This window comes from Aulostomus chinensis, chromosome 4, assembly GCF_037954235.1.
Source record: "Aulostomus chinensis isolate RoL2024-O1b breed Wild chromosome 4, RoL_Achi_v1.0, whole genome shotgun sequence".
Classification (NCBI taxonomy): Eukaryota; Metazoa; Chordata; class Actinopteri; order Syngnathiformes; family Aulostomidae; genus Aulostomus; species Aulostomus chinensis.
In genome coordinates this window covers 5,290,534-5,306,574 of record NC_141323.1, presented here as the reverse complement: position 1 = coordinate 5,306,574, position 16,041 = coordinate 5,290,534, and the positions used below count along the sequence as shown (strand labels likewise).

At 45.3% G+C, this 16,041-nt stretch overlaps 1 protein-coding gene across 4 annotated transcripts in view; it reads left to right on the top strand.

Annotated features, from left to right (window-relative positions):
- sox5 (SRY-box transcription factor 5) overlaps nucleotides 1–16,041 on the top strand; it is a 183,366-nt gene that overhangs the window by 164,256 nt on the left and 3,069 nt on the right. For 3 of the 4 annotated variants that reach the window (XM_086201196.1, XM_086201197.1, XM_086201200.1), the window contains 5 exons: nucleotides 4,822–5,035; nucleotides 10,439–10,614; nucleotides 13,163–13,265; nucleotides 13,425–13,598; nucleotides 15,701–15,917. In XM_086201196.1, coding sequence (XP_086057322.1) covers nucleotides 4,822–5,035; nucleotides 10,439–10,614; nucleotides 13,163–13,265; nucleotides 13,425–13,598; nucleotides 15,701–15,917 — 884 coding nt within the window. The remainder of the gene's footprint in view (nucleotides 1–4,821; nucleotides 5,036–10,438; nucleotides 10,615–13,162; nucleotides 13,266–13,424; nucleotides 13,599–15,700; nucleotides 15,918–16,041) is intronic. The other variant, XM_086201199.1, reaches the window with a different exon arrangement.

Genomic DNA, 16,041 nt, shown 5'->3' with positions numbered 1-16,041 from the left:
CGACTTATTACCATATATATGGAGTTGGGCTGACATGCAAGTGCTGCAGCCTGTGGTGGAGGGGAAGTGAGGAGCCATAATGACCTCCCCAGTCCAGCAGGAGTGGCTGACTGGGGAGTGGACCCACATGGATCCAGACAGGCCCCGTGGAGCCAAAATGGTCAATTGACCGCAGTGCTATTTTGGTGGAAGTCCCCCATGCAGCGGCAGTGTTTGCAAGCATGGAGAGACAAATATTAGATAAGCAGTCTGCTGCGTTTGATAGATTCTCTCTCTCTCTCTCTCTCTCTTGTGCTGTATTCTTTCTCTTTTTCCTTTTCTGATTTCTATTATCAGACTGACCACAGTGCTTTCATACACTCTTACTATCATCTTTTTTCCTCTTTCCTCTCTCTCTCTCTCTCTCTGGGTGAGTGACATGTATATTTCAGAGGTGTGCTCCCCCTGTGGGCTCTCTCTCAGGTCTCAAGTCATTTAGAGACCCGCTGCCTGCCTCTGCTCACAGCTGTTTGGACTCAGGCACACACCGCTTAAGTGCTTTACCCTCGGGTGAGACACAAAACAGGGGCAAATGCAAGGCGGCACACACACACACACACACACACACACACACACACACACACACACACACACACACACACAGAGGCGCACAGGTGTTGAACGAGACACCATGCCAACCAGAAACCATGCAGCCTCTGCACACTAATACACACACATGCACAAATCACTGCAGCGTACATGCAGCTTTCTTCTACGCAAGACTGGAGCGACTGTATATATGTAGGCAGGCATGCATACACACCCATACAATATTGCGATTGAAAATGTGCACTGTATGTAGGATATCTGCTGACATGCATCACACACACACGCAGCAGTGCCAGCAACTGGATACATCTGAGGACAGTAATTTAAGAAGCACTGTCATCGCAGGTGTTGGGCCTAATGACTACTCAAAGTAGACATTTGATATTTTTAAGTAGATTTTCTCCATAAATATTTCTGTACACAATATTTTTTCACTGTGGTACTTAAATGTACTTCTACCAGAGAAAAAAGAAGTATATGAATACATCTCCCGCGTGTACAATTTAGCACGCAGTGAAACATTCGAGATGGAGGCAACAAACTCGATCGCCTGCACCTGGTATATAATGATCTTAAGCAACTGTTGTTATAGCGCTGTTAGCAGCTGGCGCCCGCGCACGCACACGCACACACACACACACAGTAGACCACCCTGTTAACCTGCCGACCTTTTCACAAGAGGATTGTGATTACTCTTTGCACTCTCATCCTGTTTGTCCGTACACACTCACAGTCCCTGTATGTACGATCAGTTCGTACTGTGTCTGTGCAGTAGATGTTGTACTTTGTGTACCTTTGATAACCACAGCTGTATCCCAATAAAGTTTTAATTGATCAAATACCTGTGGAATTGACATTATATAAAAACACCTTCGATCTGCCGACAAGCAGTTGACGTCTGGTCGGCAAGGAAGAAGAGAAATATGAAGTCTAATATTTGGGAGTCTCTGAAGGCTGTTCAAGACAGTTTTTAAATGCTTGGTTGATTTTATGTTCCTACACAAAAAGAAAAGAAAAAAGGCTCAATTTAGGTCTATTTTCTATGATTTTTTTGGTTTAAAATTCTATTGATTCCATCTCTAGTTACAGGATGACAGAAAAAAGAAAAAAAAAGATTCTCAAGATTAAATTCTGAAAAGTTTTCACACATTTAATGTGACTTTAAAATATTTTTATAGTAATTCTGTAGCTGTTTAAAAGATTTTGGGTTAATTAAAAGTGATGGATTTCACCGCAGAGTATCTGAAGGTTCCTGTAAATTTGTACCCACATGGTGGTTAACATTGCAAAGCGACAGCACAGCCTAAATGTTTAGTTTAGGGTTGCTATAGCGCCACCGTCAGGACTATTAGTCCACAATTCCAGTTGAAGAGTTTGTACTGGACCCATGTAGGTTTCACCAGAGGAAGAAGAATCCTGGCACAAACAACTGCTCCTGCTTGAGTCCACCTAGATATTTCATCCACATATAAATAGATGGAAATGTAAAGCACATTGAGGAGGAGGAGGAGGGCCTGAATCAGTGCCACAGACGAAGACACGTGGTCATATCTGCCTCTGCTGCGGTTCCTGCTGTCTGATAGAATTAGAGATGACAATATAATTAATATCCAGACAGTCACTTGTAGCTGGAAGGAAGGAAAGAGAGATGGACTCAGGAAGGAGAGGAAAAATACAGAGAGGAACATGCAAAGGTCTTGATGAGCAGCCGTATACACACACACACACACCTGCCCATGGTGCCACACACACACACATACACTTGTCCGCTTAATTGAACCGCCAGCTCCTGTGATAAGATACAGATCCTTGATGTTGCCTTCACATGTCGGCATCTACAGAAGTGAAACAGACCCCCCCCCCCCAACACACATGCACACGCACACACACACACACACACGCCTGTGTGTCTCTCAGTCCCTCTGGCTCTCGCTGTCACTCCGCATGTTTTCGGTCTCCAAGCTTGAGACCGTTTCATCAGCCAAGAGAGACAAAAGCAATTGTATTAATTCAAGATTCCCGAGCCTTTCAGAGATTCTAGAGGCCTCACACACACACACACACACACACACACACACACACACACACACACACACACACACACACACACACACAAACACACTATCATGAGATGTAGAGCTTGTTGAACAATGTCTTGCAATCACACACAGACACACACACATACACACACACTATCATGAGATTTAGAGCTTGTTGAACAATGTCTTGCAATCACACACACACACACACACACACACACACACACACACACACACACACACACACACACACACACACACACACAGGAACAAGTCGGTCCAAGCCTCTCAGCTACACTGTCTAAACTAATTCCTCCACACTGGCATAAAGCAGGTTGGCCACCTTCCCACCATAGGATTTGGCTTGGCGCGGAGAGGAAATTCCCCCATCCACTGCACAAGAGGCAGCGGAATTATCTATTTGTAATAAATATTCAAACACGTTCCCAGCCAAAGCCCACCATAATATGGGTCAGGATTGAGAAGATCCCGCTCAGTTTTTCTCTCCTCTTCCTCTCTGGTCCATTGTCTCACTGAAGGCATCTTTGGGGGTCTCTGTCTATTTAGAAAGACCCCCCCCCCCTCCTCTAATGAAGGACAATCCGGTTAGGCCTCATCACTGCGTGCGCGTGCACTCTCTCTCTCTCACACACACACACACACACACACACACACACACACACACACACACTTGCAAACTGGTGATCTCACATACCCATGTAGAGGCTTAATTGGAAGGGCTTAATTGAGTTGTGAGGGGCTCACAGGGCTTAGAACGACTCAAGGAGTGGGAATCAGGGAAAGTCGGCCTTAATGAGTGGATACCCCCCCCCCCAACACACAGACACACAAACACACACACACGCTTGCTCTCACTGAATCATGACAGATTCAAAATGTCCTAATCAGCAATTAGTCTAATGACAAATTTAAAGAAAAATAATCTATCCTGTTGGAGGGTTTTAATTTAATGTTGGGTCTTAATGAAACACACACCTACAATCTAGATGAAACCAAATAAAGGTACCTAGAGAGTGTGTACACTTTTAAATTACACCTTGTGCACACTTTTGTAGTGCAACATCACACACAGAGCTGTCTCTTGCCCCATGTTGTGTCTGCCTTTTAATTGTAGAGTTTTAATTACACAGAGTGGTCTGTGTACATCTGGCCCCTCTGTGATCTAATTCCTTCCTTCCTGTCATGTGACCCTCCCAGGCTCCCCCGATTGGATTAGGTCATCGGCAGGGGTGATGTTGCCATGACGATAAATGTGATAACAGCTCCAGGCGCCGTGTGGTGGTCCACATGCCGATTCATTTAGGGGCCGCTGTCTGTTACGTGTTTATTGCCGCATGACGACGCGTCATTCATTAAGATGAATGAGTGCATTTAATGATAAAAGTATACGACAAAGTCGTCACTATAATATTTGATCCCTGCAGGAACATAGGCACTCTGGTGGTGTCTGCGGCATGGAGCTTAAAAAGAAACACTGATTGGTGTGTGTGCGTGTGTGTGTGTGTGTGCGTGTGCGCACACGTGTGTGCACATGTGTGTGTGTTGTTTCTGAACCAGCACTCTATGCACACTCCCTTGGTTAGAGCCATGAAGGTCTTCTGTTCCTAATAGAGCAAAAGCACATTGAAGTGGCAGACAGTCCACGTTTGACTCTCTGAGACGTCCCAGCGTCCCCAGCCCCCCTCGGCTGCTACGGCCGCGTTGGTCTCTGTGAGGGACCGACTGAGGTCCGCTGGTGACTTGCAGAATGGTTTTGCGGTGTTTCTTCTTCTCGGGTTTTTGATCGTTGCCGGTTTTGAGGAAAACAGTGTTTCACTGCATGTTGAAGGGTGTGTGCATGAGGATTGTGCACGTGCATGTGCATGAGTCACGGGTGACTATGCTGTGATGGGAAGTCCCTTGTTTTGCATGTGAATGTCAGTGGTTTGCACCTAAAAAAGCTCAATATTCATTTGCGTTTGTGCTGTTTGGGCAGTGGCATGCACCGTATCATCTGTCCAGCCAGGCTTGCCCCGGGTTGCTGTGCATGGGCTCCTGTTTCATTGTTACAGTTGCAGCCTCACTTGCGAGGTGGTTTCAGTGAGGGAGGGCGAGGGGCTCGCCCCCTGCCTCCCTCTTCCAAATTCCTACGGTGGTCACAGCAGGCGAAACTGTGCTGTTTTGGTTTTTGCAGGACAGTGAGGGTGCACAGCCACTGAACCTGTCGGCCAAGCCTAAGGCATCCGAGAGCAAGTCACCCAACTCCCCCCCAACTTCCCCACAGGTCCCTGCTGCTGCTGCTGCCGCTGCCGCTGCTGCCGCCACCAAGCTGGGCCCCGCAGGCTCCATGAAGCACAGTGGTGTCCCCTCCAGCATCGGAGGACCTCCGAGCAGAGGCAGCTCAATAGGTAGGAGGGCTCAAGTGTGTCTCTCTCACTCACACACACCTACACGCACACACACACACACACCACAGCAATGGCTACATCTCAGGTCAGCTCATCTTCGTCTTATTTTGGCGCGTTTGTCCTTCATTTCCAGGGTTTGTGTTTTTCACAGTCACGCAGCTCGGACCAACAAAACAAACCCTCACCAAAGGCTGTTTTGAGTCCATTACGTAGCTGGCGTAGGCTGCAGTGTAGCAGGCTGTAACGGCCCAAGTGTCAGGAATATGTTTTTGCAGAAGCTAAAATTTAAACAATAAAATGTCATGATTTTATCAGTTTTAAAAAATGACGTCATAATGAGAGTATGAGTCAAGGCCAAAAGCCCGTTGGTGTGGTAGGTCAGCAGCAGGTATGATCTCGGTGTAACACAATGATCTCTGTTACCATGACTACTAAAGGGTTTACTTTAAACCTTTGGAGTTAAAACTCTTCAAATAGCAGTAAAAATGGAATTCCCTTTCATGGGAAAATAAAAGAAGAGCAGAAAAGACGATGTGCACACACAGGTGAGGGTCTCGGTTTAAATTTTTTTTCAAAGCCTTAAATAAGCCGGTATACTTTAACCCTTGACAACAGTACACGTTAATTACTGTACACTACTGCAAAGCTATGATGTGGTAACAGAATCCTCCGTCTCTGAACCCAGCATCCATGTCTGACGGCTCAGCCTCTGGGAATAAGGGCGAGTATTCCAGGGTTCCGATGTAGCCAGCAGATATCCGGTCCAAGACGCCCTCGTTCCGTGCGCCGCTCATTGTTTCAGTCTGTATCGCGACTTGAGACGTTTGCATGGAGTTGAAAGGCGACAAATACAATCAGATTGTTTCAAAAGCAGCCACTTCACCCCCCTCAGCTGTTGAAAACCACAAAAACAGCTTTGTCAAATCAACAGACGACAGACTTTTTTCCGTCTTCACATCCCAGCCAGTGAGCTCCGTCTCGACAAAACAGAGGCCATGATTGGTCAAAGCTGCTCACATTGAAACGAGCAGCTTCCTGGTCCAAATGTTCTCTCCCTCACTTACAGGTTCTGTTTTCATCTGTCGAATCTGTTCTCAGAGGACACCGCAAGCTCTAACTTAGACCACCAAATTCTAATCAGGTTGTCCCTCGGTCTGATGAAATTCCTCCACGGCACCTGAGCTATCCTGCTCATAAGAACATGACGGAAGGATGGGAAACCCGAAACATAAAACCGACATCGAGTTGGAATTAAAAATAACAAAGTTAAAATATATATCAGGGTGAAGGAAAGATAAGTTCAGGGTTTATTCTCACGTTTTTAGGCCCACAAGAAACAAGCAATGCCACGAGTGGAGGCTCCTTAATCAGAACAATTTAAATAGAAGTTAAAACACAATTATAAAAACATACATTTGTCCAGTATCAAATTGTTTCCCGCACAGCTGGACTTCTTGCTTTCGGCATAATTAGTACTAACTAGGGAACCAGAATTATCCTCTAACTGCTCAACAACATGTCAATACAAAAACCTCTACAGTGCATCGATGCGTCAAGATGTCTTTATGGATTTTTTTTTTTTCCCAAATTGGTTTTTAAGGGTAACCATGACGGTTCTACTGGTCGCAGCTGGGACAAGAATAGCTTTTTCTCTCGTAGTATTGCCATTGTTAGCAGCGCCACGACCATAATCATACCCCACCATATGCACACATACATAAAATATGACATAAATGAATCAGTATTTTGTACTCTTAATCCATTTTTCACACTACACTGATAGTTCAAATATTACACATATGTAACAAGCTATAATTAGTGTGTTTGTGTTTCTCTTCCATGTCGCTATTTGCCTCCAGGCCGATTCATTGTTATGTGTTTATTAGTGACTGAAAGAGACATGGGGGAGAGAGAGCGAGCAAGCGAGAGAGAGCGAGAGAGAGAGAGAGAGAGAGAGAGAGAGACGAGAGGGATTAACACTTTTTTTTCCCAAGCGATGAAGCGGGGGAATAATAAAGAGAGGAACGTATGACAGACAGGAGGTATCACCAATGAGATTAGACAAGCCTCTTACATGAGCCAGGACAGCGCAAACACCAAGCATTAATGACACAATGACAGCACACACACACACACACACACATACACACACACACACAAAGGCTCAAACACACGCATACACACACTCACAATCCCTCCTCCTCCTATGCAATAGGCAGTCGTTTTTTTTTTTTTTCTGACTTCTTGGCTAATCTCACTGTTTTTCAACAAATCGGCGGATTTAATATCAGATTAGTGGATTTGTGGTCCCAGATGTTTTTTGTTCCGAAAAATGGATTACAGTGTTTAAAGTTTGTGTGATCCCTCCTGAATATTTGTGTGTGTGTGTGTGTGTGTGTGTGTGTGTGTGTGTGTGTGTGTGTGTGTGCTCTGTGTGGCAGGATCCCAGTTTTGTTGTAGCTCAGGTCCCATCTGTTGCCACTGAGTTTACCCGGTCAGCGGCGCATTTGTTATTACGGCTCATAGTCGTATTAGGATTCTTATTACAGGTTCAGAGGGGATAGAAGGGCCACACAAATTGGAAAAGAGTCTAGAAGCGGTCGTTTTGATGTGGAAACTTGGGAGTGTGTGTGTGTGTGTGTGTGTGTGTGTGTGTGTGTGTGTGTGTGTGTGTGTGTTTTGTGGTATTTGCATCCAGGAAGACAGATAGACAGACGCATCCATCCAGTGATTTAGTGGAATTTAAAATGGTGGTAAAAAAGCGCGAGTGATTATTTTTAGGTCCTGCTTTCGACACAAATCAGTTCCATTTCAAGGACGACACGCAGATGCACTGTCACTTAATTGTCTCGTGTATTCTTGTCCGGGTTGGATACTCTGCAATGCCGGGAGGAACGAAAACCTAAAAACTTTTAAAATCAGCTGTTAAAAACGAATTGTGATGTTGAATGAAAAGACACTTGACATGTTGAGAGAGTGGAGGGTCAAACTGGGGAGGTATAAATGCAAAAACAAGGCGGGAAAAATGTCACACACGTTCAAAGCAGCTCTTTTTTTTCAATATTTTCATAGGATAAGGCACCGTGTCTGTGTGGGTATGGAAAATCATGTCATACGGTATAATCCAGAGGCTGATGCGGGATGAGAGGTGTGAAGCAATGTTTGATTTTTCAGAAAAATTCAAAAGTCTGTCAGATTTCAAAATGATTGTCGCGATTAAAAATATTGATAACTTTCTCAGTCGTAGCAGAACAACCGATAATCAAAAACTCTGCCTGTACTAAAAGTTATGGTGAAGCACTTCCTCCCAACGCGGTTCCATCTAATTCTCCTCTCTAACTCTGCACCTGATTGCAGTGAAAAATCTCGTATTCTTTGCTAAATACTTAATAATGAAACAATCAAACGTGATCAAGTTAAATTAATTAAATGACTACACATCAGCTCTCTTTTAATATTTAATCCTTAACATAAAAACACTATTGTTTTATATTGTATGACACCTTCACATCGGTTTAAGTATACAATAATTTGTTTCTGTCAAATTATTTTCCTCAATAAAACTGTTGTACTAAAATACATTGACTACATTTGCTGACAGTATCGTACTCTTTTAGTGTTTTCTGATAGTTGTGGTGTTACTTTTGCTTAAGTAATTAAATTAAAGCAATAGTGTGTGTACTGGACGAGCTATTTTGACATCATATTTTTCCACATAACACGAGTATCAGCGTCACTGGGAATCAGGTGTGAACGCAAAAATAAATGAAGCCATTTTTAATCGCAAATCAAAAACCGCTAAATCAGGGAATCCAGTTTTTATTGGTCCCTATCACAAAATACTGACCCTCCCATTTTCCTGCTGGAGAGGTTCTGTAGTACTGCACCTCTCTGTAGACATTTGGAGTAAAACCGTGTGTGTGTGTGTGTGTGTGTGTGTGTGTGTGTGTGTGTGTGTGTGTGTGTGCATGTGTGTGTGTGCATGTGTGTGTGTGCATGTGCGTGTGTATTTTGGTTCATTTTGATTTGAGGGGTGAAGCGCACGCATGAGCGCAGAGGCAGACAAACAGAAAGACCCCCCCCCTTCTATCTGGGTCACATTCACTTGTCTGGATGGTTGGCATCGCTGTCAGTTGAAGTGAGACAAACACACACACACACACACTCATGTGTGTAAGAATATCTATCTGCGCCCCCCCCCCCACTCTCTCTTTTGAGTCCAGATTAAAATTGACTGCCACCCGATTCCATCACCCTCTCTCCTCTCCTCTCCTCCCCTTCCCACCCCCCCTTTTTTGGCCCCTCTCACATCCAGATTTTCCGGTTATGACTTCTGAAAGAGTTCACGGCTCTGTCATTACCAATCTGAAGCTGATAATCTGGCCTGAGATGGCATTAACTGTGCGGATTAACGCAGATAAAGGCCCCATAAGCCAGCGGTAGCTCTTTGTTAAGAGCTAACCCAACTGATAGAGCGAGGCGATAGCGGCGCAAAACACCACACACATACACGCATGCACACACAGTCAGGGCCGATGCCTCATCAACGACTTAGCTGCCAAAATGATCCAAATAATAGGCGATGAAGAGGAGTGAAGGAGAGTGAAGGGGAGAGAAGAGGAGAGAAGAGGAGCGAAGAGGAGCGAAGAGGAGTGGGGAGATCTGATCTTTGCTGGGTGGCGGGGCAGATGTTCACGGTCAGGAAATTAGCTGCAGGAAGAGTCATCTGTCACGTGTGTGTGTGTGTGTGTGTGTGTGTGTGTGTGTGTGTGTGTGTGTGTGTGTGTGTGTGTGTGTGTGTGTGTGAGAGAAGTCCAGAGTATGAAGTTTTAAGAGATTTTTTTTTTAAGTGTGTGTGTGTGTGTGTTAAAGGCTGAAGGCAGGTGAGGAGGCGGTGGGCAGCTTGTAGCAAGGTTAGCTCGAGGCACACTGACTCACATGCCTGGCTGCTGGCTGCCACTCAGTTGGTCAGTATGTGTGTGTGAGTGTGTGTGTGTGTGTGTGTGTGTGTGTGTGTGTGAGGTAGAAAGAGCGGCGCACACACTGTTCCTTCATAAAGTGTATGTTGATGTCTGTACCTCATCGTTCAAAGAAGAACGGATGAAAAATTTCACCAGCTTCCAGAAGCACACACATGCACGCACACACACGCACGCACCCACACTCAAACACACACACACACACACGCACTCAAACACACACCCCAAACTAATAAAAGCACACACACACACACGCACTCAAACACACACCCCAAACTAATAAAGGCACACAACTTAAATGACATCAACATCTCTGTTATTGCTAATGAAGAAGTAAAACCAAATTAATTGCCTTTTCTCTCTCTCTCTCTCTCCTTCTCTCTATTCTTCCCTCTCTGTCTGTCTCCGTCCCTCCGTGTCTCAGGAGACTTGCTGACATCACTGTCCTCAGGTGCTTACCTGAACGACCATGAGGCGGTGACAAAGGCCTTCGCTGAGGCTCGTCAAATGAAGGAGCAGTTGAAGAGAGAGCAGCAGGTGCTGGATGCCAAGGTGGCTGCCGTCAGCAACCTGAGCCTCAACAACGGACGCTCTGACAAGGTGAACCAATCAACACCTGCCAATAACATCGCCGTAGCAGCGCACACGGCATCAGATCTGCTGTAACTGCTGTGACAGGCGAGAACGTCTGACAGCTGCCGTGAAGAATTAAAAGCACCGCAAACTGCATTTCTGAATTTCTCTTCATCGAACTGAGCCTTTTTTTGTTGAAAAATCTTCACACTTGTTCTTTAAATTCAAATGATGATCAATGTGTTGATAGGCAGCTTTTAATCAATAGATTTCTGTTCAAATGCTGCATCTGATCAGCGTTTAGTCACCACTCACTGGAGCTCCTCATCACAGCTAGTGGCGCTACATCTGATTCCAGTGTTCCAAATTCATAAATCCCCCCCCAAAAATCCAGAATATAAATCTCCAAATTATCACACTGACGCTGTATCGTCTCATCGTCAGTGTGAAATCATTTGCCTCGTCTCCTGCACCATGTAGGAGGTAAATCGGTGTCTGACTGAAGAGCTAAACACAGCCCGATAAGGTAAAACCAGAGGCGTCTGAGAGGTAATGAGTGTGTCTGCAAGACACACTGCAGGGCTTTGTATGATTCTGCATGTGTTTGTGTGTGTGTGTGTGTGTGTGTGTGTATGTGTGTGGCAGAGAGAAGCATCAAGGAGAGGGTAATGTGAAGTGACGGCGCCGGCTCCTCGGCGGCGTGGCTAAATTGTGGTTATTTGTTAAACACGTTGGAAGTCAGCTGGTGCACAAGCATCTGCACCGCTGACATTCTACAGCTCTATTACTCTCCACAGTTTGCTCTCTCATCTGATTTGTTTCAAACCTGCTGTGATGAATCTGTGATTCAACATAAAGCAGGGACAGAGTCGGATGCTGCTGACACCAGAGCGGCTGCGGCCAGCAGCTAACGAGATTCACACCACTGCAAGTCAGTGAGAAATCAGGGTCATCCTGGAAGAGGTTTCACAGCTCATTCACAAGTGAATTGAATTCAATGGCGACAATTTCTTTCTCTCAAATTTTCGGATTTTGTTTTTGTATATTTTTTTTTACGGAGTAAGATAAAGTAAAAAGCTGCAGGAATTGAGGATGAAGCAGGGGCTTCTTCCTTGCCCGGCCCTCTGGCTTTGTGCCGTGTGAGCGTGAAGCCGGCGAGCTCTCGGATACAACATCCCTGACACTCTCAGAGGATTAGTTGTGTCGCTACTTTGTGTCTTGGCGCCGGTGTCAGCCATTCAATCCACTTTTCTCGTGTACTGTACTGGGGCTTAATGTCAGACTAGGCTGTCATCCACTCTGTCTCCCTGCCCATCTCTCTGTAACGCGCACGCACACACACACGCACACACACACACCACACACCCTTTGTAGCATCATCAATTTTAAAATCTTAAAAAATAAAACCTCATTTTCCTGGAATGAGGTTCAAATGACTTGTTTAAAATGCCAAATTAAAAAAAAAAAAAATCGAAATGACATACAAACTGATAAAATCCTTCCAGTGAGAGATGATGGTTCATTTATTAAAACACAATAAATGGAGAATAAAATACAGTAAATGAAGAGCGTTTCCCTCAGTGTGCATCTGGCTTTTATTCTCCCTCCCCTCCTCGTCTTTTTATTTATTCCGATCCGGGGGTAAAATTATCTCTAACAATTAAACTCCGCTGGGCTGAAAACAGAGAAAATGCACTTCATTATCATTCTGCCCTCTTTCTATGCAGCCTGCCAGCTCGCCGGGGTCACACGTAAATGGAGGGGGACACTTTTTGGAAGGTTGTTTTAGAAGACGACAGTGTTTTGGGTACCGCTCCTAATCGTATAATTAAACTGTAAAATGCTGGCACTGATGCACTATGGTGTGTGTGTGTGTGTGTGTGTGCGCGCGCGTGTGTGTGCGCGCGTGTGTCTGTGTGTGTGTGTGTGTGTGCGCGCATTGACAGTCAGGTTCTAGTGTGCCGGCTGCTTGCATTAAGCATGTAAATGCTCAGTAAATCAGCCTTTTATTGGTTGTAATAAATACCCAGGGGGCCATGCGGCGTGGCCTCACACTCGTGCGCGCTCCGCTCGCCCGTTCTCTCTCTCTCTCTAATGCGTCGACCCACGGGGGCCTCTGCTAGAGTGAGGCGAGCCGCTGCACTCCACTCTCGCAGGTGGCTGCCAGGAGTCGCCGCACACGCACACACATACATGAACACACATGCTAAACAGTAATCATTCTTGCACGTGTGAAGTGTTCAAGCGTGATAAAGGTACAGCACTCTAAAAATGTCATGTTGACATTATCGTTACAGCAGGTTGACACTGAAACAAAGTACCTTTGAAAATTTATTGCAAACTGGCAGAGGCTCATTCATTCATTCATCCATTCATTCATTCATTCTTTGGTTTCTTTTAAACATTTCACCTGACTCTCAACAGTGACGAACACAAATGCATCCAGTTGAACGTGATGGATCTGGGCGTTAATGGAGGCCACAACAGATCTCGCAGCCTCATCACCGCCGCACGTCCTCAGTCATTCACAATTCACTGACTCACCTCCTGAGAAACTGCATCTGTTTGTGTCCAGGACAAAGCTGCCTTGGAGAGTCTGAGTCAACAGTTGAAGCAGCAGGCAGAGGACAAATTCAGCCACGCCATGCTGGACTTCACCATGAGCGGAGACTCTGACGGTAAACCCACACACGTATGCAGTCATGACAGTTGGGAAAGAGTGTGTTTTTTCAACAGACAAATTGGAAGTTTTCAGCTAGCAGTATAAAAACGGATTGTAAAGCATCTGTATTGGCTTTTTAAAACGGATTTTATTTTGCCTTTCCCACATCCTTCAGGCTCCCCGAGTGTGTCAGACTCCAGGATATTCCGGGAATCTCGGGGTCGCGGCAGCAGCGAGCCACACATCAAAAGGCCAATGAATGCCTTCATGGTTTGGGCCAAGGACGAGAGGAGAAAAATCCTCCAGGCCTTCCCTGACATGCACAACTCCAACATCAGCAAGATCCTCGGTAAAACACCCACACCTTTGCTCCACCTTAATCCTCCAGCTCTGAAAATCAAGCAGGAGGAAGATGCATGTGTTGTTTTTTCACAGCGATTTCCTTACAAGCGGCGGTGGCATCGTGTAAGCGGCTGTTAATGAACGGCTGGGGAGAGCACGGCTCCGACAAATGATGATATAATTCATTATGCATTAAACAAGCAGCGCGAGGCCGCCTGACATTTCCCCCGGACCGCCGGGATCGGCCCTGACATTTTAAAGAGCTCCTAAGCGTTTTATAACACAGGGAAATCTGGTTTTAATAAGCCTCCTCTCTCTCTCTCTCTCTCTCTCTCTCTCGCTCTCTCTCTCTCTCAATTGCTAACAGATCGCAGAACAGAGCGAGAGAACAGCCAAGTACTGACAGCTTTTACCCATTAAACATACAGTAGTCAAGTGCAAATTCAGACCAGATATTAAACACACAGGGGAAAACATGCTCAAGACTACACACACACGCACACACACACTTGCAGGCCTGATGGTGTAGCACAGAGAGATGACAGCAGGTTAAGTGAAGTCCTCATTAGTTGAGCTGAGTACCTGTCGTCCTCACAGCTCTCCTCATTAACCTCCTTCTATCTCTTTATTTTCTCTTTCTGGGTGAAACCGATCAGCTGCTTACCTGTGTGTGTGTGTGTGTGTGTGTGTGTGTGTGTGTGTGTGTGTATGTGTGTGTTTACAGATGCATAAATACCATATGACACTATGCACATGTGACACAGAGGGGAATGTGCCACACTAACTCACATAGGGGTTGACACGCATGCTCTAATTCAACTGATTTTTATCAACTTGCCAGCTTACAAAATGACGCTCTCTAATTGATTATTTTTGTCTTAGATGCTTAGCTTTTGTTCTCCTCTGGTTCCTAAACTATACGTAAGAAGTTGAGAGAAAAACCAACATCAGTTAAAACTGCCTTGTCCCTAATGGAAAGCAGGGGGCAACTCCTTCCTTCTAAAAAAGAAATTTGATTGATATTGAGTTCATAAATATCTTGATTTATTACTTCAGCGAAAATTTCCCTGATGAGTTTCTGGTCCCAATCACCAGTCTCATTACAGCACAAAGGTGATTCTGTAAATTATGGTCCAATTTAGAGTCAAATAGGTGACAAAGAAAGCCAAGTTGCTATGGCAACCTGTCAATCATGACAAAAGCAGAGCAGCTAAACTCAGGAGTGACCGTCTACCATCAGGACAGTTCTAGAAACCCATTTCTGACTCCTACACTGACACTTCAGCAAATTCTTTATGTCAGGAGTTTCACCACCAGGAATCAACGGCCAGCAGATGAATTGTGAGCATAAAAGATTTGATTCTGCACAAAACGATCACAGGAAAATGCAGAACAACCAAAGATACAACACTGCACATCATTATCTTGAGCGTTAAGGATATTTCCAGCCCAGCGTTGTTGGCATGTGACCAACTAGCCATTTTGTTGCTGCTAGCTAACCTGTAACTCATGTCAGAAATCAAAAAACATCCAAATATTTGAGGTTTCTCATCAGAACGGAGAAATCCTGTTTCTACTGGGTCAGACTGAATTTCCATGGTAACAACATAACCCACCAATCAGAGAGATCAATTTGTCACTGTTGGATTGTGGGTAAAACCCAACAATGACATGCTATTAATTGGACCTGCTCCCTCGGGGTCAGTCGACCTCAGACGGTGACAACATTTTGATAGACAACTCTTCGATGGAGCGTATGAATGAGGTTTTAGCTCCTGGAATAAAGGTGGTTGGTCACTGTTCAAGTCCATGCAGCGTTGGGTTCACATCAGCGCCACCCCTTTCATCCATATATGGCCACTTCTGGCTCCAAAGCTCAAGATGGCAACGACCAAAATAATATCCGTTAGCAGGTAAAAATTAGACCAATTGAGGTGTATCATGGGACAGAGAAGCACCCACTCAGTGGTGGGGAGTCTCAACCTAGTGAGTATTCTCTAGTCACATATTAGATGCCGGTTTTATCTCTCTGATCTCCAACTGTTGCGTAGAAACTCTCTCTAAAGACACACATCATCTTCATCATTGCCGTGTCGCTTGTGTTTTCAGGCTCACGCTGGAAAGCCATGACCAACCTGGAGAAGCAGCCCTACTACGAGGAGCAGGCCCGCCTTAGCAAGCAACATCTGGAAAAATACCCGGACTACAAATACAAGCCGCGGCCCAAACGCACCTGCCTGGTGGACGGCAAAAAGCTGCGCATTGGCGAGTACAAGGCCATCATGAGGTCCCGTCGACAGGAAATGAGACAATACTTCAGTGTAGGGTCAGTGAACTATCACAGGAACGGTCCCTCTGCATTGCTTCGACAAAAGGGACATATCAGCCGTGTTTCCATAAAGGGACTCTGATGCGCATTTTGCTATTTAGCGCATTTTTACTTTTTATGG